Source organism: Nelumbo lutea, chromosome 1, assembly GCF_056320005.1.
Source record: "Nelumbo lutea isolate HS-2025 chromosome 1, American lotus-T2T, whole genome shotgun sequence".
NCBI lineage: Eukaryota > Viridiplantae > Streptophyta > Magnoliopsida > Proteales > Nelumbonaceae > Nelumbo > Nelumbo lutea.
The window spans coordinates 4,225,113-4,245,763 of NC_142684.1; the positions used below are offsets into that span (position 1 = coordinate 4,225,113).

General features: G+C 37.1%; 1 protein-coding gene and 1 long non-coding RNA gene across 12 annotated transcripts; one reads left to right on the forward strand and one right to left on the reverse strand.

Annotated features, from left to right (window-relative positions):
- The first annotated feature begins 814 nt into the window (after positions 1-814).
- Positions 815-12,919, forward strand: LOC148873251 (linoleate 9S-lipoxygenase 2-like). 5 transcript variants are annotated; one of them, XM_088965420.1, is made up of 9 exons: positions 831-1,622; positions 1,711-1,959; positions 2,564-2,844; positions 4,880-5,120; positions 6,992-7,336; positions 8,850-8,935; positions 9,405-9,784; positions 11,016-11,279; positions 11,906-12,919. In XM_088965420.1, exons 2-9 carry the CDS (start codon positions 1,794-1,796, stop codon positions 12,672-12,674), a joined length of 2,532 nt encoding a protein of 843 aa, XP_088821546.1. In that variant the 5' UTR covers positions 831-1,622; positions 1,711-1,793; the 3' UTR covers positions 12,675-12,919. The 5 variants fall into 5 exon arrangements, with proteins under 5 accessions (XP_088821547.1, XP_088821546.1, XP_088821548.1 ...); XM_088965421.1 differs by lacking the exon at positions 11,016-11,279 and having other exon boundaries at positions 815-1,622; XM_088965422.1 differs by lacking the exon at positions 1,711-1,959 and having other exon boundaries at positions 832-1,622.
- LOC148873252 (uncharacterized) lies at positions 10,790-20,177 on the reverse strand. Of its 7 annotated transcripts, none has more exons than XR_016105264.1 (7): positions 19,569-20,177; positions 19,360-19,429; positions 19,143-19,203; positions 18,912-18,998; positions 18,608-18,705; positions 11,331-11,420; positions 10,790-11,218 (listed from the first exon to the last, which is right to left on the reverse strand). It is a non-coding gene; the product is annotated as an uncharacterized LOC148873252 (long non-coding RNA). The 7 variants fall into 7 exon arrangements; XR_016105263.1 differs by having other exon boundaries at positions 11,331-11,380; positions 19,569-20,171; XR_016105266.1 differs by lacking the exon at positions 18,608-18,705 and having other exon boundaries at positions 19,569-20,169.
- Between the last annotated feature and the right edge of the window lie 474 nt (positions 20,178-20,651).

Genomic DNA, 20,651 nt, shown 5'->3' on the forward strand with positions numbered 1-20,651 from the left:
AATGGTAACGATAAGGATAGAGTTAGTCAATTGTCAAAAATAGTAAAGGTAGCGTTAGTCAATTTTCAAACAATAATGGTACACTTAGTCAATTAGCTAAATCATAAGGGCAGTTTAAGAAATTTATCATATTTTTAAATGCTATTATTCTAGTAAATTCTAACTCTTGAATTATTTGTAAGTAGTTTTGTTTAAGTGGCTAATTGGCATGAAACGGTCCAATTTAACTTGAACCTATGCTGAGTTGGTAGAGTTATGTTAATGTACTTGTGCAAATCCACTATCTTAGACTGCATTTTTTGTATATTTTGATGTATATAAAAATGATTTTTATTTATCAAAATTATGTTTGTTTAATATGATAACTATACAATATAGAGATGTGCCCAAGCTTTTTTTTTTTGCAAAATTTATGTAATATTTCATTTTTATGTTTTTTTTATCTTTTTCTATTTTTATTATTTATTTATGACATCAAAGTTTTTTTAAGGCATGAATCATATTTCGTTCAAACTAAGAAACTTGTATGAACACAGGGAAGTAATCATAGTGCCAAGCAAAAAAGCACAGAAACAAATCCTTAGAAAGAACAAAATATAAGCTGTGGATAAAGGAGAACAAAAAAAGAACTCCTGCAACCAACATAAGGCGAGGCAGAATCACCAACAAAAGAAACAATTTAGTGCATCTCCAACCATCAAAAGTTAGGGATAAAGATAGTAATGATTCATACCAAGAAACTAAAGCTACCCAAAACTGTAACCGGCAGAATTCTATCCGTCAAAACTATAACTGTTGGAACTATAACCGCCAGAACCGCCAAAACTGTAACCATCTAAAAATGTAACCGTTGGAACTATAATCATCTAGAAATGTAATCGTCGGTGAAATACACTCTAGAAACAACCACTGGCGATGAAAGCCAACAAAGCGAGGAAGGCCACCGCCCAACACCAAATTCTTCAAGGAAGAGTCAACCTCTTATATCAAAATCCCTGTATAAAAGAACAAAAAAAAAACAAAAGATAAACGAGGAAAATGAGTGAAAGGAAAGAACGAGAAGTGGAACAAGAAAATCAAGGAGAGAGAGGAGTAAGGGAAAGGAAGACATGGAGAAGAGCGGAGAAGAGAGGGGGAGAGGGAGAAGAAAAGAAAGGGGATAGGGGTAACTCCACGAGGGGAATCACTCCAAAAACGAGAAGACAAAAGAAGAACGACGGAGGGTGGACGAAGAGAAGTAACCAAAGAAACCCTAAGATGAAGACTCTCTCTGAGCATAGAGAGGGAAAACCAGAGAGATATTTTATGACATCAAAACTGATTTTAAATTTTGTATTCCATATCTATCATTAATAAAAATAATAATTATTTATCATGCTTTTCCTTTAATATGATTAATATAAAATATCGTAAATGTACCCAATTTTTCTATATATATATTTTATTTTTTTAGTGTATGGATAGGTCTATTTTCATTACATATAAGATTTTTCATGGGATTGGGCCTAAGATAGGGTATGGTTTCACGTGGATTTTGTATTCCGTATCTTCAGTCACTCTAAAGCCTGAGCATGGGCCGTAACCGGCAAGAAATGGAATCAGATGCACAACCAATGTCTAAGGCAAGAACATTTATTTCTTTTCCATAGATCTCGTTTTACTTTTTCTTTGCATTCAAGCATTCCTGATGTACCCAAATTCTCCATACAGAGATGAGCACAAATAAAAGGTCATTGAGATAGAGTTCAAGAGATCTATGCCTGTACTTACAAAAAAAAAATAATAATAATAGAATGGGTCAAGGTTGGTTTGCTAGCCTTTCCAAATACCTAAGCTCCTCTCATGCAGCACAATCACCTGCCTTTAAGGGGACATTTGTCATTAGCCAGATTGTAGGCAGATGTTGCCCTGGAAAATCAGCCTCAGTTCAGCTCTATAGTGCCACTAAATTTGATCCAAGTATGTATATTTTGCTGAAATATGATTAGTTACTGCTATGCTATTGTTAATAAATATGCCCTCTACTCTCCTAGAGGATTAATTCGATTAATTCAGACATATGAGCTATTTGATTTAGGGGTATTAATTGTACAGCATATAAATGGTTTTGTTCTCATTTGTTTGAAGTTTTTAACTGTGATTTTGTTTTTGAAAAGCATATGATCGGAGCATGTTTTTTAAATACCAGAAATTCAAAGAAACGAGGAATACCAATAATATGTTGTGTTTTAGTTTTAAGAATCAATATGTTTTCAAACCAGTTGGTTTTGTTTTGTTTTTTGAGCCCAGTAACAAGAAATACAATTTAAGTTGTAAGAATCAATCAGATGGGTTTTCACCAAAACTCACACGGGATTGTGATCGGTCAAAGCCTTTTTCAGTATGGTGTCTTTCCGACATAATATATTTCCCGATTAAAGACGGTTCAACTATGATGCCGATACCGGAAAAACATCCCCCCCAGACTTAATCAGAGGCACATAACATGATATATTTAAAATTGTTTCCTTTAGGATTACAAGGAGATTAGAGGGTATATATTGATCAGTTCTGTTGCTTTCAGACACTGGGAAAGGGAAACTAAGTGAGAAGGCACACCTCAAACATGGTAAGAAAACCCAACATAATGGTGAGAAAACCATTACTTACAGTACATCGTTCGAGGTTCTGCCGGAATTTGGAGTTCCTGGAGCATTCCTTATACAAAATCCGAATAATCACGAATTCTTCCTGATGTTTGCAACTCTTCAACTAAGCGATAATCAGATCGTTCATTTCGAGTGCAACTCGTGGGTTTATCCAAATAGCAAAACAAAAGCAGATCGCCTGTTTTTCTCCAATACGGTACGCTTTTCCCTCTCATTTTGCTAAAGTTTGTAGGTGTGTTTGTTAAGTCAATTCTGGTAGGCTTTTTTGTTCCTCTCATTTTGATTATATTGCAATAGAATCACCAACATAATTCATCACTTTGATAAAATTTTGGTGAAATGTTCCTTCCAGAAATGGCATATGCGAACCCAATTCAATGGAATTGCAACTACACATCTCTTAATTCATAATAGAGATGTATGAATGTAAGTCATGGTAGGTAGAGAGTAGCAAGTTTCAAAATATCGATACATGGTACTGTTTTTTTTTTTTAAATCTGGTTCAGAGAGGGCCGATCTAAGACTGGTCTACCCCCTAAATCACTCACCGACCCAAAACACCCTTTGTAGGGACATATCAAAAAGGCTTCAATATGATATGTATCGGCTGGTACAGGCCAATATATGATGATATTTTGAACCTTAGAGAGTAGATAGGAAAAGTGAACAGGAAATCCCGTTTGGGCATATACACCGTTTTAAAGGATATCTACCTTGTCAGAGCATTTAGTTTATTCTGATCAAACCAGCCAACTGACCTGGGCAACCCAGGAATGTGGGTTAGCTCAACAACAAAAGACATAAAAACAATTTCATCATATAGTCTTATGGGTGTCTTCACTGGTTAGCCTTTCAATGGTTTAAGATAATTTTGATGCACCTTTTCATCTGAGATAGGGCTGTGAAAGGTTTGATTTGGATCGGATCCGATCACATCCGAATGCGTTCTGATTATTGAAAATTGAAACATAAATCTGATTGAATCTAGGGATCCTGTATAGATTTGAATTCCATGGAGCTTGATAAGATTCAGATTTAATTGGAATATTTTTTATATTTTTTTGGATAACTAGCAAGTGTGTATGTGTTTTGTTCAGGACAATTTTAGATCATGATAGTCGAAATATGTATTTTCTAAATTTTTCTATAATTTTTATATTTTTATGTATATAAAATAATAGGACTTGGTGGTGTGGTTTTTCAAGTGAAAATATTATTTGAAAAATTACACATAGATCCTACATAAAATTCCCACGTTCACTTGTGACCAAGAATAGAAACAAAATAATTATTTTTATTAATAATTTATTATTAATTAAACATTAAATAAAATAATTATTTTAAGTGAGACCCACTTGTTTTTTCCCTTAAAATTATTCATGTTGAAAGAGCTTCAAATCATTTTTTTAGTTAAATAGCGTCACATTTGCAGGCCTTATTATTTTATTATTTGTCCAACGGAACTGTTAATGACATTTCTACGGTCGTGTGTTTTTGCCTTAAATTGACACTATAATTTGAGGATGAAAATTGGCCTTTTTGAAACTTTAAAGTCAAAAGTGGCCTTTTTGCAAAATTCAAGTGTCATCTGATACAAAAATCCCATGAAAATCTATTTATTTTTAAGATTGCAATACTATTGATGGGTGCAGAGGGCTAAAATTTGAAACTTCAGGATGCGTCTTGTCACAATTGAAAATTGAGGGGTAGTGTCAATCTTCGCAAAATCCGTCATACATATCCAAAATCCACTGAATGCACAGAATGCACATCATATGCGCATGATGTTCCCGATACATGATGAGATATGCTTATGGCATCTGTGTATGGAGTGCTGTGTGAGGAGCAGATCCAAACTCCACAAAAAAACCCTATTGAACAGGTACATGGTACCATTTATACCCAACCAAGGCTATATGAACAAATGTATATTTTCAATGCTGCAGCAATATTAACAGATAAGGTTTAGCATTGATCAACCTTTAATCTGAACCTGATCCAAAAACTTGATTATGATTGACCTGACTTTGAACTCAATAGCATTGGGTCATTACAAGTTTACCATTTAACCCAACCCCATTGACATCCCATGCAAGCTTGACCCCATAAACCAACCAATTTCTTGAGTTTTGAGTTTGAGAACCCGTTGAAGTAAATATAGAATAGGGTAAACAAAATAGTCCATTAATGACCTATATTTATGACAAATCTGTTTTGGTGATAATACCTAGATTTATCTTCCAAGCCTTACACCAGAAGCACTAAAAAAGTTAAGGGAAGAAGAGCTTGCCAGCTTGAGAGGGGATGGGGCCGGAGAAAGGAAAGAATGGGATCGGATATATGACTACGATTGCTACAATGATCTCGGAAATCCTGATAAAGGTTTGGAATACGAGAGACCTGTTCTTGGTGGATCAAAAGCTTACCCTTACCCACGTAGGGGAAGAACAGGACGTCCTCCGAGCAAGCAAGGTATAACTTGTCATGGGTTTTCTTCTCATTAGTCGTATGAAGAAAGTAGTTGATTACTCTTGAAAATTGGTTACAACTAAGTACTTTTCTTTCTCTATTTCCCAAAAAAAAAAAATAATAAAATAAAATAAAAACTGTCTGTTCTCATTCGACAGCCTGTAATAGAGTGAGCTGTACTGTAGGGATGATCATTGCCCGGGCTGGGCTGGGCTGGGCCGGACCGGGTTTTTATAGGTTATCAACAGTATTAAGCCTTGTCGGGCCTGGCCTGGCCCACACCCTGGGCCTGATATTACATGTCCAAGCAGCCTGGTCCTGGGCTGGCCTGCATGAATTAAAATTAAAATTTTAGTTTTCTATATATAATTAGAGAAAATCATATTTAAAATTATTATTTATGTATTAATATATAATACCATATATACTGTCAAATATATTTGATAAAATATAATAAATATCATATATGCATATATGCATGCCAATTTAAATATATATATATATATATATAGTAAAATATTATACATATATGTATGATTATACATTATTACCCAAAAAATATAAGATATTATATATATATATATATATATATTTAAAATTATTATTTATGTATTAATATATAATACCATATATATTGTCAAATATATTTGATAAAATATAATAAATATCATATATGCATATATGCATGCCAATTTAAATAAATAAATAAATAAATAAATATATATATATATATAGGAAAATATTATACATATATGTATGATTATACATTATTACCCAAAAAATATAAGATATTATATATATATATATTTAAAATTATTATTTATGTATTAATATATAATACCATATATATTGTCAAATATATTTGATAAAATATAATAAATATCATATATGCATATATGCATGCCAATTTAAATAAATAAATAAATATATATATATATATAGGAAAATATTATACATATATGTATGATTATACATTATTACCCAAAAAATATAAGATATTATATATATATGTAAGATGTATTGGACTAAAATTCTTATGAGTTATGACCAATCAACCGACGTCACAAAAGTGGTAACCAATCAGGTGGATATTCATCAAAATTTATGAGGAGTTTTGATTGATCACAACCTTTATTTCTGATATCATGTCTTTCCGGAGTCATATAATTTCTTATATAAGATGGCCAAACCAGCCAGGCCTAAGGCTTGCTTGACACGGGACCAGTCCACATTATGTGTGGGCTTGATGTAGGTTTGGGCTGGGCCAGACTTGACAAAAATATGGCTGCACAGTCAGACCGGGCTGGGTCATAAATGATCATCCCCAGTGAGCTGTTAACAAAGCTTTCGATGCATGGCAGAATTTGGATTTGCTCTTCATACACTCCTTACACCAACCTCATAGTGCACTATGACATGCTGGGTGAACTAATTATTGAATCCGGATCTCCTACCCACAGAACACTATAACTATGCATTAGAAACACCTTTAATATTTACATCTCCCATGAAAGATAATATGTAAATATAAAAGATATTCCTAATGTACAACTATAGTGTCCTATGGGTAAGTTCCTAACTTTTACGCACAATCGTATGTTAGGAACATCTTTCCATAAATACATGCAAATAAGAAAGATGTTTACCATATGTGCGGCTGTACTATCTTGTGGGTAGGTGTGAATAGGATTCTAGTGGGATAAGAAAGATGTTTACAAACACGCACAACCAGCCCTGTGGTTGATAACCCAAGCTGTTAAACATAGACAGTACAGGCTGTCGAACATAAGACGGCCATTTTTTTTTTTTAATTTTTTCACAATGATGAATTTACCATGACTTACCATTCTTTACTTGATATTTCCCATGTTTAGATCCACTGACTGAAAGTCGACCTGAGTTACGGGGTTTATTAGACGTTTATGTTCCTCCCGACGAGAGGTTCAGTCCTCGGAAAATGTCAGAGTTTATCGGAAATTCGATCCAAGCAATCGTGAATTTTATACTCCCCGATGCAAAGAACTTGTTCCACCAAGATTTTGGCAGCTTCGAATCATTCGCCCAGTTAATGGATTTGTATTCCAGCAATCGTCATCTTCTTGTAGAGGGATGGGTGAAAGAGGGCATGAAAACATTGCTTCCCCAAGACTTTGTCAAAGAACTTAATCATGCAAGCAAAGAAAATCCAAGAAAATTTCCACTGCCTCAGATCATAGAAGGTGAGTACATATATCACTTAACCAAATTCTAGTTGAATCCTGTAAGGGTGATCGGAATTCAATCTGTTTATAACTGGATCGAATATGGGTCAATCTTAATGCATATGCTTATATATTCATATAGTTGGTTTGTTGTTGTGTTTCAACCAAAGGTTCATTGGTTCGAGTTTCATAATGTATTTTTTTTAGTTGTTACGTATATATGTATATAGGTGTTAGCCTCAAAGTATATATATATATATAATACACAAGACATAAGACATATGTATGTATATGTGTACATTAATTTTAGTTTTTATGTGTAATTTTTATTTACCTTAATAAAATGATCCATCTAATTAATCACATGGTCCTAGTTGATTCCAATATACACAACAAAATAAATTTATTATAATTAATTCTTTGTACATTTTTGGATACAATTTTTTTCTTTCATAGTTAATTTATATTCTTTTTAATATATTATTTTAATTTGTTTTACATTTATAATTTTTTTTCTACCAGGATAAAATAATACCTTGATTTTATCTACATGCACTCTAATATTTTTTTTACAATATAAACAATGAATAATTAATACTAACAAAAAGGGGGTGTTCTGTTGGAGCCTCTAGATCAACAAGGAAGTTTATTTATTTATTTATTTTTTTAGGGGGGGTGGAGGTTTGGTTGAGGATCTATGAAGTTTTTCAACTTAATTGAAATTGGAATTGGACATCAAGAAGAAACCTAGTATATTTTTCATCATATACAATTTCTTTATTTAAATTAAACGGTTTGTATATATAATTGAGTGCAGATAAAAATAATTTAATTAACAATTTTATTAAATTTTTGTTATATTGATTTTTTTTTACTTTTTTGCTAAATAAAATTATAAATGTTATTTTTAGTTTGTAAATTAGTAGGTCCTACTATTAGTGTCATGTGTAAACATGTGATTGAAGATGCTATTCTTACATGTGGTACAATAGAGATGCTATTTTAACATGTATATTTAGTAAGAGACAAAAAAAAAAAAAAATCAAAGGGATATGTTTGGTTAGAAGAGATATTATGAGTGATTTTTGAGCTTAAACTACATATTTGTATTTGTACTCCTTCCAAAGTGAGCCTAATTATTTGGTTGGCATACATAAAACAAAATCAGTTTAAGCTCAAAAATCACTCATAATATCTCTTGAACTTTGAGGTGTATTATAGATAATAAATTTTCATTAATTTTCCTTTTAGTGAGGCATACGTCTCACCAATTTGAGGAATGATTCAGAAGTGTACGCTTCTTAAAATACAAGGCCATAGCCTCTTAGCATGTGTGTTGCCATTTTACATAAAACCAAAATATAACAAGGATTCATTAAAAATATACAACTCAAACCTCAAATGTCAAAGGATCACTTAAAACATGAGATAGGGACATAATAAATATTTATAATGCTCATTGGGTCATCTACTTTTTTTTTTTTTTTCCATTTAAACTTCTTTGATTTTTATTATTATTTGCTTTAACCAGGAAACCAGTTGGCATGGATGGATGATGCGGAATTTGCTCGGGAAATGCTTGCAGGCGTTAATGCCTCCTTGATCCAATGCATGTGGGTGAGTGATGTAACTGGAAGGAAAATTACTTACCGATAAATAAGGGGGGAAAAGTTGGTCAATGGGTATCTCTTTCCCATCGACAAACTTTATAGTGTTCTTTTTGAAATAACTATTATGCCTCACCTACTGTAAAGTCAATTTTATTTACCCAAGTAAAATTTGTCAATCTCAAGTGGATAAATAACTTTTACACTTAGGAAAAAAGTTTATAAAATATAATAAGACAAGTTTGACTAAAACTTTGTCATAGTATAACAAAAGTGAGATCTGATCTGCTCCTCACACAGCGTGCTTCACACTGACCTCACAATATGTCCTTAGTGCACAGCTGAAATGTGTAGTGAAGTCAGTGTGAGGAGCAGATCTGAAATCGGCAAAAATGGTTTTATTGACAGCCTAGGCTGTCAAATTTAAGACAGCCAAATTGTTCCCCCTGTCTAATTAACATCTTTCATATGTTTTATAGAATTTTCCTCGAGGCTATGGAAGTGGCTACATATATTCAATAAAGACTTCTGATATAAAGGAGACCCAGTTGGATGGTCTAACGCTAGAAGCAGCACGGTTGCAAGGAAGGCTATTCATATTGGACCACCATGATTATCTCATGCCATTTTTAACCAGAATAATCAACTCGGAGGGGGTGTCCGTTTACGCATCCCGGACGCTTTTGTTTCGGAGTAACGATGACACGCTTAAGCCACTAGCAATAGAACTAAGCTTGCCTGGGTGCAGTAGTAGGGTGCTTTTTCCTGCAACAATGGGTACAGAAGCAGCATTATGGCAGTTTGCTAGAGCTCATGTCGCTGTTAATGACTCAGTTTACCATCACTTAATAAGCCACTGGTGAGTATCTTCATGGGCATTAACGTTTAAAGCATGGTTTTCAATCTGTCATTGACCTGTATGGTTGGACCGCTTGGCCTGGAAATCGTCTAAGCAATTTGTTCTGTTTCATTTTTAACTCAAATCTTGACAAAAAACTGTTGATATGATCAGTAACCTATTGACCTGGGTGGTCTAATTGTCAATCTAGTTGATCCAAATAATAGTTTTTTGTCATTTTATATTTTAATTATTTTTTTTCTTTAAATTAGAATGGGCCATTCGTTCAAACTGAATGATCAAACTGCTAATCCAAAAATCAATGGCCAAAGCGGTTCCAGTTCCAGATTAGTTTTTAAAACATTGGTTTAAATTGCCTGATTAGTGACATAAGTTGATTCATCACTTAAAGGCACTAATGGGCCTAATAACTTAAATCCAATTACTATAGACAATAATAAATAATAAAACATAAGACATAACAGTAAGAGAAACATAAATGGGCCCAAGCCCATAGGAGGGAATTACCCTAGGATTTATATTTTTTATTATAAAAGTGCTTATTTCTTAGGAGACTAAGGCTCAATTTAGAAAGAGCATAAATGCAGATATATATAAGGTAAGATTCAATTTGGGAAGAATACAAACGCAAATATATAGAGTGCAAAATTATGTATTTTATATATATTTGTATTGTATATATTTGTATTTGTACTCCTTCCAAAAAGCTCCATTTGGAAGAAGTACAAATACAAATATGTGGAGTATGTAGAGTGCAAATTCTTATATTTTGTATTATTTTATATGTATTTGTATTATACATATTTGTACTCTTTCCAAACTGAATTGGGACAAAAGCACCTATTGCCTAGATTGCCTTGAATTTTATGCATCCAATTCGAATTCGAATATAAATAAATCAAATCTAGATCCACCTATTTCCATTTCTATTAAATTGATTGCAGCCCTAGCTCAGCTATAATTATCATGGTTTAATCATATCGGGCATTTCAAATGAGCATTAAATTTAGATTAAAATTTAATTAGATTTTAAGAATTGATTTAGTACATCTCTATAAAGGTTATTAACTCTTAAGAGTGGCCAAATGTCCTAACTCTGTGTAATTAGCATTTCGGTGTCTCAAAGATGATTTGAACCTTTAACAGTATTTACATCCACCTCAAACTATAAATTACTTATAAAAAACCATATATATATATATATATATATTGTGCTACCTCTTTTAACTAGGTTAAAGACTCACGCCATCATCGAGCCATTCATTATCGCCACGCGAAGGCAATTGAGTGAGATGCACCCAGTTTACCGACTGCTACATCCACATTTCAAGGATACCATGCACACAAATGCTCTAGCTAGGAGCATTCTCATAAATGCTGGAGGAATTCTAGAGAAGACGATGTATACAGGCAAGATTTCCATGGAGTTGTCATCTGCAATATACAGAAACTGGAATTTCAGGAAACAAGCACTTCCTGTTGATCTTGTTAAAAGGTATTTGTTGTTCTCCCTTGACTTTGAGATTGGATCATTTGTAAATATAACCTTGATTGAGCATTGTTGTGCAATTTGTGGGCTGGGTTGGGTCGGTTCGGCTGGTTAAGACATAACCAAATTCCATCCATCAACATTTCACTGAAATTTATTAATGGCAATTACCTTTTACTAACTTTTTTACATATTTTCTGTTAGAATCCTCTAACAAAAGGCACAAAAATGTCTAAAATATCCATACAGTTATAATTGAGATTGATTTTTATTGAATAAATAATAGAGATTTTACAAACAAACAAAAAAAAAAGAGTTTAAAGTTGAACATTTACCTTTGAGAGATTGATATGAAGAGCAAATTTAAAAGTCAAATTGTTTAATGAAAATGCCATTCACCTTATTATTATACTCAATTTATCTCTATAGCAAAAAATGAGTTCAAATTGATACTCCACAGAATTAACGCATCCCACACGTGCCCCACATGCACATCTTAATGTGCATTGGGAACATCTTCCGTACTTGTCAGGGTGAGATGTCTCCATACATGGTTGAGATGTACTGTGGGATGTGTGGGCGCCGATGCCAATTCTTGTAAAATCTGAGTGACTCATCTGAAAACTTTGCAGGGGTTTGGCATGTGAAGACCCAGATCATCCCTACGGGGTCCGACTCCTTTTTGAAGACTACCCATATGGTGTCGATGGCCTGGAGATATGGGCTGCAGTCAAGACATGGGTAATGGATTTCTGCTCAATCTTCTATAGCAGCGATGAAGATGTTCTCTCTGACGTTGAAATCCAAGCATGGTGGTCAGAGATTAGAGATGTGGGTCACGGTGACAAACGCAACGAGACATGGTGGTACAAAATGGACAACCTCTCTGATCTGGTGGAGACTCTAACAACTCTTATATGGATTGCTTCGGCTCTCCATGCTTCTGTGAACTTTGGGCAATACGACTATGGTGGCTACCCACCAAACCGTCCGACGCTTTGCCAGAAATTCATCCCCGAGGAAGGAACATTTGAATACGCTGAGTTTCTTAAGAACCCAGATAAGTACTTTTTAAAGATGCTACCGGAAAGATTTGAGATGACGGTGGGTGTGGCATTGATGGAGGTCCTCTCTAGGCATACTTCTGATGAGGCTTACTTGGGTCAGGGACGGTCATTGGAATGGACAGATAGCGGAGAAATTCGCCAGAGATTTGAAACGTTCAGGCAGCATCTCCAAGAGGTGGAGAAGAGAATCTTGGAGAGGAATAAAAATCCGAATCTTAAGAATAGGATTGGACCTGCAAAGATTCCATACACATTGTTGTATCCTGATACGCTGAATATGGGCTCAACATGGGGAATCACCGGGAAGGGCATCCCAAATAGTGTTTCTATTTAGTGTTTCTTTTTTTTTCCTATCTGGTGTTATGTTGGTTCAGTGCTTCCAATTTCATTTACTATTTCTAAAGATTGGCACCTTGGTCGTCTTCTTCCACTTATGATTCTTCTTCTCCTTTTCGCAATACTAGTCTAGAGACCCATATTGCATGCAATACAGAGCAAAATTGGAAAAAGAAGGGACTCTATGATGTATTAAAGCTTTCCATGTTCATATATAAAATGGAAAACACTCTTAAACCTTGATGTCATGGTGTAAGCACTTAAATATACTAAGGATCCGTTTGGTTTGTAGTCGAAATCGAAATCCTATGGAATCGGAATTGGAATGGTCCATTCCCATAATCTATTTGGTTTAGACAAGAATGAGAATAAGAATTAAAATCAGCAGGAATGGAATTTCATTCCCAAGGGAGGGGCAGGACATGGCCATTCCCTCAAATGGGGGAATGTCATTCCAGCAGGAATAGGAACAGGATTCCAATTCTGCCCAACCAAACAGTTAGAATCGGAATAGCTCATTCTAATTCTAATTCTAGACCCCTATTCCTGCAAACCAAACGGACCCTAAGATTTCTTCAAGTATCACACCATCAATCAATGTCTTTTGTTTCTTTCACTATAAGATCTCAATGGCGGATTTGCTTCGCTATTGGAAATAAGTATGCTGCTTCATAGGGAATTGGGTTTTACACTCTTACTTCCCAATATTTCAAAACTTTGAATATTGATCAGATGTTCTAGAGAGAAATAATGTAAAGAGTCATGTGATAAAAATAATAATGTGTGTAACAAATACAAAAATATTAAGAAATGCACAACATATACAAGTTTTATAGAGATTGAATCAAACCTAGCCTACATCCTCTAGAATTTCCACTAATTAGTTGGGCTTCTTAAATACTATAAGAAAACCTTTACAACAATTAAACTTTTTAGGTACCAACAATACCATTATATCCTCTCTCTAAGTAGCCTAACCCAAAAAAGGGGTGAATTAGATTATACACGCTTCCATCCAAACTAATCTATTTTTTCAAAACTTGGAATATAGACGAAATAGATGTATTATGGAAATAATAATGTAGAGAGTCATGTGGCAAGAATAATAATGTGTAATAGATTTAAAAAATACAAAGGAAAATACAACACACACAAGTTTTATAAAAGATTCAACCAAACCCAACTTACACCCTCAGGCCATGCATACTACTTGAGAATTTCCTTGTCTGCTTTTTAAGTGTACTTGGACGAAGACCAGGACGAAGGTGCTCCGCCTCGCGAATCAGAGAGCACTACCGCGCCTGAGCCTCAGCTCCCGAGGGAGAGCATAATGACCCCTTGGCTCGGGCTCCCCAAGAGTAAGGATGCCGTATTTCCTGTCGAGGTCGCGAAGTGGGCTGACATGCCTACAAGCCAACTCAAAGGCCGGGCTGCCAGTTATTGTATGGTGGTGAGTATTCTAACTTCATACTTCATTTCCTTGTCTGCTTTTTAAGTGTACTTACCTCTGCTTCCTTTTGCTAGGTGAACTCCGTCATTCACTCGTTGGTCTACCAGTCCGAGGTCCGCTTGAAGCAAGCTCGGGAAGCCGAGGAGAATGCATAGAAACTTTACCGCGAGCTGGACATAGCTCGAGGTGAGGTTCTTAGGGCTAAGAAGGGAGCTCAGAGTCAACAGGAGCTGATCCTGGCACTGACTGAGGAGAAGGAGAAGCTTCAACGTGAGAACGAGAACCTTGAAGCGATGATCAAAGAGCGCACTGAGATCTTTGAGACCGCCATTCAAAAGGCGCGAGCTGAAGAGAAAGAGCGCGCCATCGAAAGCTTCAAGGAGTCTCCAGAGTTCTACAATCTCCATGTCGAGTACGAATCAAGCTCTTACCAATCTGGCTTCAAGCTATGTAAATATCTGATGCGGCAAAAGTTTCCCAAACTGGACATCAGAGTTGTTTCTATGTCTGACCTTACTCCCGAGGTGGCGAAGGCGGCGAATGAAGAACCTGGCTCCTCCAAAGAGGAAAAGGACGATGAAGTCCCCGAGGTGGGCCCATTAGGTCGAGAGGACGCAGAGAAAGATCGCATGGAGACTGACCTGCCCGGTAGTTCGGATACATGAGTCTTGTCTTCTCTTGGGTCTTTATGATGTATACCCCGAGCCTCCGAGCTCAGTTCATAGTGAAAGTTTTTTTTTTCTTTCTTGTTTCTTCCTTTTTGTACTCAAAATTTTATGTCAATGAAATGCAAGCATTTTGACTATCTCTGTGTGAAAACTTTCTAAGTGTAAGTAACTCCCGAATTGACGAACTAAACCACATAGGAGCAAAATTTGTTAGTGTTGATTGCCCCGAAATGTCAAGCTAACAAGCTGGACTACGAGTAGGGATAATCTAAGTGTTGGTTACCCCGAACTGTTGAGCTAACGAGTTGGACTCCGAGTAGGGGTAACTTCGCATTATTGTACGTCGAGGTGGGCGGACATTGTAGGGTATATACCTGACCTGTCTGCACACGGGCTACTTGCTTAGGTGTTGGTTATCCCTTAGTGTCGAGCCGTCGGGCCTGACCTCAAATGGGATCAACCTGTTGTATGCCAAGGCGGGCTAGACGTCGTAGGGTTTGTATTCGAGCTATCTATGCCTTGGGCATGAAAACCGATTTGCCTATGCCGAAGAGGCGACTAGGACTTGTCTGCCTATGCCGAAGAGGCGACTAGTACTTGTCTGCCTATACCGAAAAGGCGACTAGGACTTGTCTGCCTATGTCGAAGAGGTGAGTAGGACTAATCCGCCCATGTCGAAGAGGTGACTGGACTTATTCGCCCATGCCGAAGAGGTGATTGAGACTTATCGTAGTGCCGAGGTCTTATGTTAGCTCGGCCTCATGACCCTTAGGCTTCTGGGAGTGACTCACAGTCCTCTCTCCAGTTCGGTGATCACAAGTAGTATCTTCTTAGGTTGCCGATGTTCCACGCTCGATGTACTTGTTTCCCTTTCAGAGTCTCGAGCTCGTGCGTACCTTCCCCATATACCCTATCTTACTCGGTATGGACCTTCCAATTCGGTCCGAGCTTACCGACATCGAGCTTAGGTACTATAACCTTCCGAAGAACCAGGTCGTTGACACGGAAGTGTCGCTTCATGACTCAGGCATTATAAAACTGAGCTACTCTCTGTTGGTAAGCTGTAGTCCGGATGTATGTTAGGTCTCGTACTTCTTCCACCAGGTCTAGGTTAGTACGGAGCTCGTCATCATCGTCTCTTCGTCGTAGTCTCCAAAGCGTAGTGTAGGCACCTCGATCTCTGTTGGGACCACTGCTTCTGTGCCGTAAGTGAGGTTAAAAGGAATCTCACCTGTGGCAATCTTGATGGTGGTTCGATAGGCCTAGAGTACACTGGGCAATTCGTCTACCCACAATCCTTGGGCTCGAGCTAAGCGAGCCTTCAGTCCGTAGAGTATGGCTCTGTTGGTGACTTCCACTTGCCCATTCGCCTACGGGTGTGCCACCGAGGTGAAATTTTGTTGAATTCCCATTTCAACACACAAATTCTGAAATTTTATATCCTCAAACTGCTTCCCGTTGTCAGAGATGAGCACCCGAGGTAGCCCAAAGCGACACACTATGTTTTTCCAAAAGAAGTTTTGTATGTTGCGGGCTGTGATTGTTGTTAGAGGTTTAACTTCCACCCACTTTGTGAAATAGTCTACTGCCAAGACTAGAAACTTCTTCTGTTTTGTCGCTGGCGGGAATGGACCAATTATGTCGATTCCCCATTGTGCAAAAAGCCACAAGTTGGTGAGGTATTTTTAGGTTGGTAGCAAGTTGGTGGTGGATATTAGCGTGCCTTTGACACTTATCGCACTTCTTGACGAACTCGAGTGCGTCTGCCTTCATCGTGTGCCAGTAGTAGCCCTATCGTAACACCTTCCAGGCGAAGGCCCTGCCCCCCAAGTGTCCGCTACACAAGCCTTCATGGGTGTTGTGGAGAATGAACTCGGCCTTTAAGGGTCGTAAGCAGTGCAAGTAGGGGAGCGTGAAGAATCTTCTGTACAATTGTCCGTCTATAATGACATACTTAGTCGACTGGCGCTCTACCCTTCGGGCCGCATTACGTTCTATAGGGAAGGTCTTGTGAAGCAGATAACTCACGAGTGGATCGATCTGGCTCGGCTTTGCTTGTGCTATAGGAGTGACCTCTCCTGCCCCCCCGAGAATGCTAGGTCGAGGTAAATCCTCTATGTACACGGTCCGCATGGTAATGCTGCTTGTGCTGGCTAATCGAGACAAGGCGTCGACCTCAACGTTCTCGGATCTCGGGATCTGTCTGATGAAGTAAGAGATGAAGCCGCTCAGGACCTCCCTGACTTTGGCCAAATAAACAACCATGGTGGGGTCACGGGCTTCATACTCACCGCTGACTTGGTTGACCATGAGCTAAGAGTCGCTGCATATGTCGAGGTGCTTAGCTTTCACTTCCTTTGCTAGAGTGAGTCAGTAACCAATGCTTCGTACTCTGCTTCGTTGTTCGATGCTAGGAACCCGAACTGGAGTGCGTATTCCAACATCACCCCGCTTGGACCGTACAAAATTATTCCCACATCGCTTCTTTGTTGGTTGGACGAGCCGTCAACATGGAGGATCCAAGGCTCCTCATCCCAGGTCAGACCCGCTCTAATCAGGATTGGTGTTGCACCGGTTGAAACTTCCACCGTGTGCTCGAGCTCGACTAGCTCGAGAGTTGCGGTATTTAATGTACATTCTGCCATGAAATCGAATGTCGTACTCGTTGAGTTCGATAACCCACTTCGTCAATCTGCCAAACACCTCAGGCTTGAGTAGATCTATCTTAGATGTTTGTTGGTGAGGACGATGATGGTGTGGGCTTGGAAGTACAGACAAAGCTTGCGAGTTGCTATGACTAGCGCGTATGCCAGCTTCTCGATCTCCGGGTACCTCGTTTCAACATCCTACAAAACTTTGCTAACATAGTAGATGGATTGTTAGACCCGATCTACCTTTTTGATCAGTACCGAGCTACCCACCTCGTCACTTGCGAAGAGGTACAACTTTAAAATATCCCCTTCCTCAGGTCAAGTAGATCTATCTTAGATGTTTGTACTAGCTAAGAAAGGTAAGCAACGATCTACCGATTTGGACATAAAGCGGCTATCCGGCCATTCAGCCTCTGAACCTCTTTTAATTTGTGGGGTGGTCTCATATCTAAGATGGCCTTTATTTTTTCCGGGTTGGCTTCGGTGCCGCATCGGTTGACTATGTAGATAAAAAATTTACTCGAGGTGATCCCAAAGACACATTTGTTGGGATTCAATTTCATATTATACTTTCGTAAAATGTCAAAAACACTTTGCAAATCGTCTAACAAAAATTTTGAAAATTGGGTCTTCACGACCATGTCATTTACTCGAGGCCCCGGCATTTTTTAATCCGAAGGGCATGACCTTGTAATAATATAATCTGAGCTCAGTTATAAATGCCGTCTTTTCTTCATCAACGGGGTTCATCCTGATCTGGTTGTAACTAGAGTATGCATCCAAAAAGCTCAGCAACTCATACCCTAAGGTCGTGTCCACTAAACGATCGATCTTGGGCAGTGAAAAGCAATCTTTTGGGTAAACTCTATTCGAGTCAGTATAATCGACGCATATACGCCATTTGCCATTGGCCTTTTTTACTAGAACTGGATTAACTACCCAACTCGAATAATGGACTTCCCTAATGAATTCTGACGCTAAGAACTTCCCAACCTCTTCATCGACTATCCTCTAATGTTCCTGACCTCTTCAACAAACTTTTTCTTCGTTGAATCCCACCGTTCTTTTTTTTTTTTATTTGAGCATAGCCTCTATTAAAAATTTGAAGCTATAGAAAAAGGGTTTTCATAAATGGTATCAACATATGTTATCTCAATCTCACATTAGTAAAAACTGGATGTCCTCCGAAGTGACTGTCTATGTATTTAATCAAATCGAGACTCTCTCCTTGACTTAATTATTATGTTCCAATGATGGCACCTGCAACAAATACAACAAATACAGGAAATATAAAAAGACTTCTCAGCTTAACCCCATGAACGCACTGGTTTTAAGTTATAACTTTTCATGTAATGTAACTTAAGTCAAGAATCAACGAGGTTTCAGAAAGAGAGAAACAACAGTCTTATTTAAGTCTAGAAAACGTTGGTAATATCATTATCATGTATGGGTTCAAAGCGTGTCACCTTATTTGCTGGGTAGACCTTCTCCTTGTACCAAGCAGGCCTATTCTGTAAATCAATAGGAATCAGTTGTATCTTCTCCTGCAATCCCTATTTATCGAAAAGTTATAATAGAAAAAGTAAAACTGTAGAGAGGAAAGCTCAGAGAACTATGCCAAATACTTTATTGAAGATCGAGACTCCCAGAAAATTGAACCAATAGAAAACAAATCGTGAAGAGAACCGAGAAATAACCTTGCAATTCATAGTAATCCACACTCGCTGGGCATATGGGCATGTGTAAGATATATACAGCCTTCAAGCAATAAACCCAACATCAGAAAACCAAGAAATAACCTAAAGAGGGCAATTTTTCTCCTTAAATATTCAACAAACATTTAAGTCAAGAATAAACTGTAGAAATGAGAAACTAGGGTAGAAAGATAAAAGAATGAATTCAGATACAACCGACCTCGTTGTTCCATCGAACAGAGGAGGTGGAGAGGAGGTAGAATCCAGGGGGGAGAAACTCCCGAACGCTTCTGTAACAAGGAAAAAACAGGGAACATTAACCCATCAACCGAAACAATGAGAATAAAGTCGCTGGTTGGTGTCATCAGAGGGCAAAGAAAATTAAATATGAGATGAATACAGAGAGAGAGAGGATAGATAGAGATTTACCGGTGATTAGATGCCGTCCGCTGGTTCCGTCCACGAGGGTTGTGAGAAGTTTGAATAAGAGAGAGAAAGAGACGACTGTGGGAGAGAATGAAATACAGAGTGGGCGGGAAGAGGATGAAAATCCGAAGAGGAAGAGGCGCGAGGGAGATATCCAGTCCAAGTGTTGTGCCGACTTGAAACCCAGGTTTTGCTTAGAGCAAGAAAGTGAAGAATTGTTCGTGCAAGAAAAGAGAGGAGAATGAAATGAAAGAGGAAACTGGATTTGCTTTTGAGGGAGAGACTAAGAGATTCGTTCGAGAGAGATTTGGGTGTAGGCGCATAATGGGTTTTGAGTGCCAAACTTAAAATCAGCGACTACTTTTTTTTGTCCGCCAAAATTGAAAGGCCAAAATTATACGTCAAGAGGCGTTAAAAATTGCCTATGTAATAATCCATTAAAGCTACCTCATTTAATATGTTATGGAGGCAGATTTTCTTGACTGCCTCTGCGAAGAGCCTCTAAAAATAGAAATGCATTTTCTAATTTTCGCATGTAACATTTTTCATCTAAGTGATATTATGTAATTTTTTTTGAATAGTTTCATGGTGGGGAGATGTGGAATCATTAGAACAATTTGTTAATCACTTTGAATGAATATGCCTTGTAGTATTTATTTTGAGTTGAATTTGAATTTGTTTCAGTGTTGAAATTTATTCACTTTCATGGCTTTTCAATTTGATTTAGTCTAAGTTAAAACTTATTTTCTTGAATTTTTTTTTTTTTTTTATATTGGGAATAACAATAAGGAGGGATTTTCATAGGGGATTGAATCACTTGTGACTTTTCCTTTTCCATTTGCTTTGTAAGGATGAGAACCTTGGGTAAAGAAGGAGAGTGGCATGTAGTTGCCAATTCCTTTGCTCCTTCAAGGGTTTTTCACACCCAAATTGAGAATGAAAGGGTTAAGTCATTTGAGACAAGACTCTTCTATGATAATCCCCATCTTTCATGCATAAAATCACTAACATTTTGTAGACTTAATTCTTTCTAGTTTTTATTTTTGTTTATTTTTTTTCTTTCACTAAATTAGGGAAATGGTATTT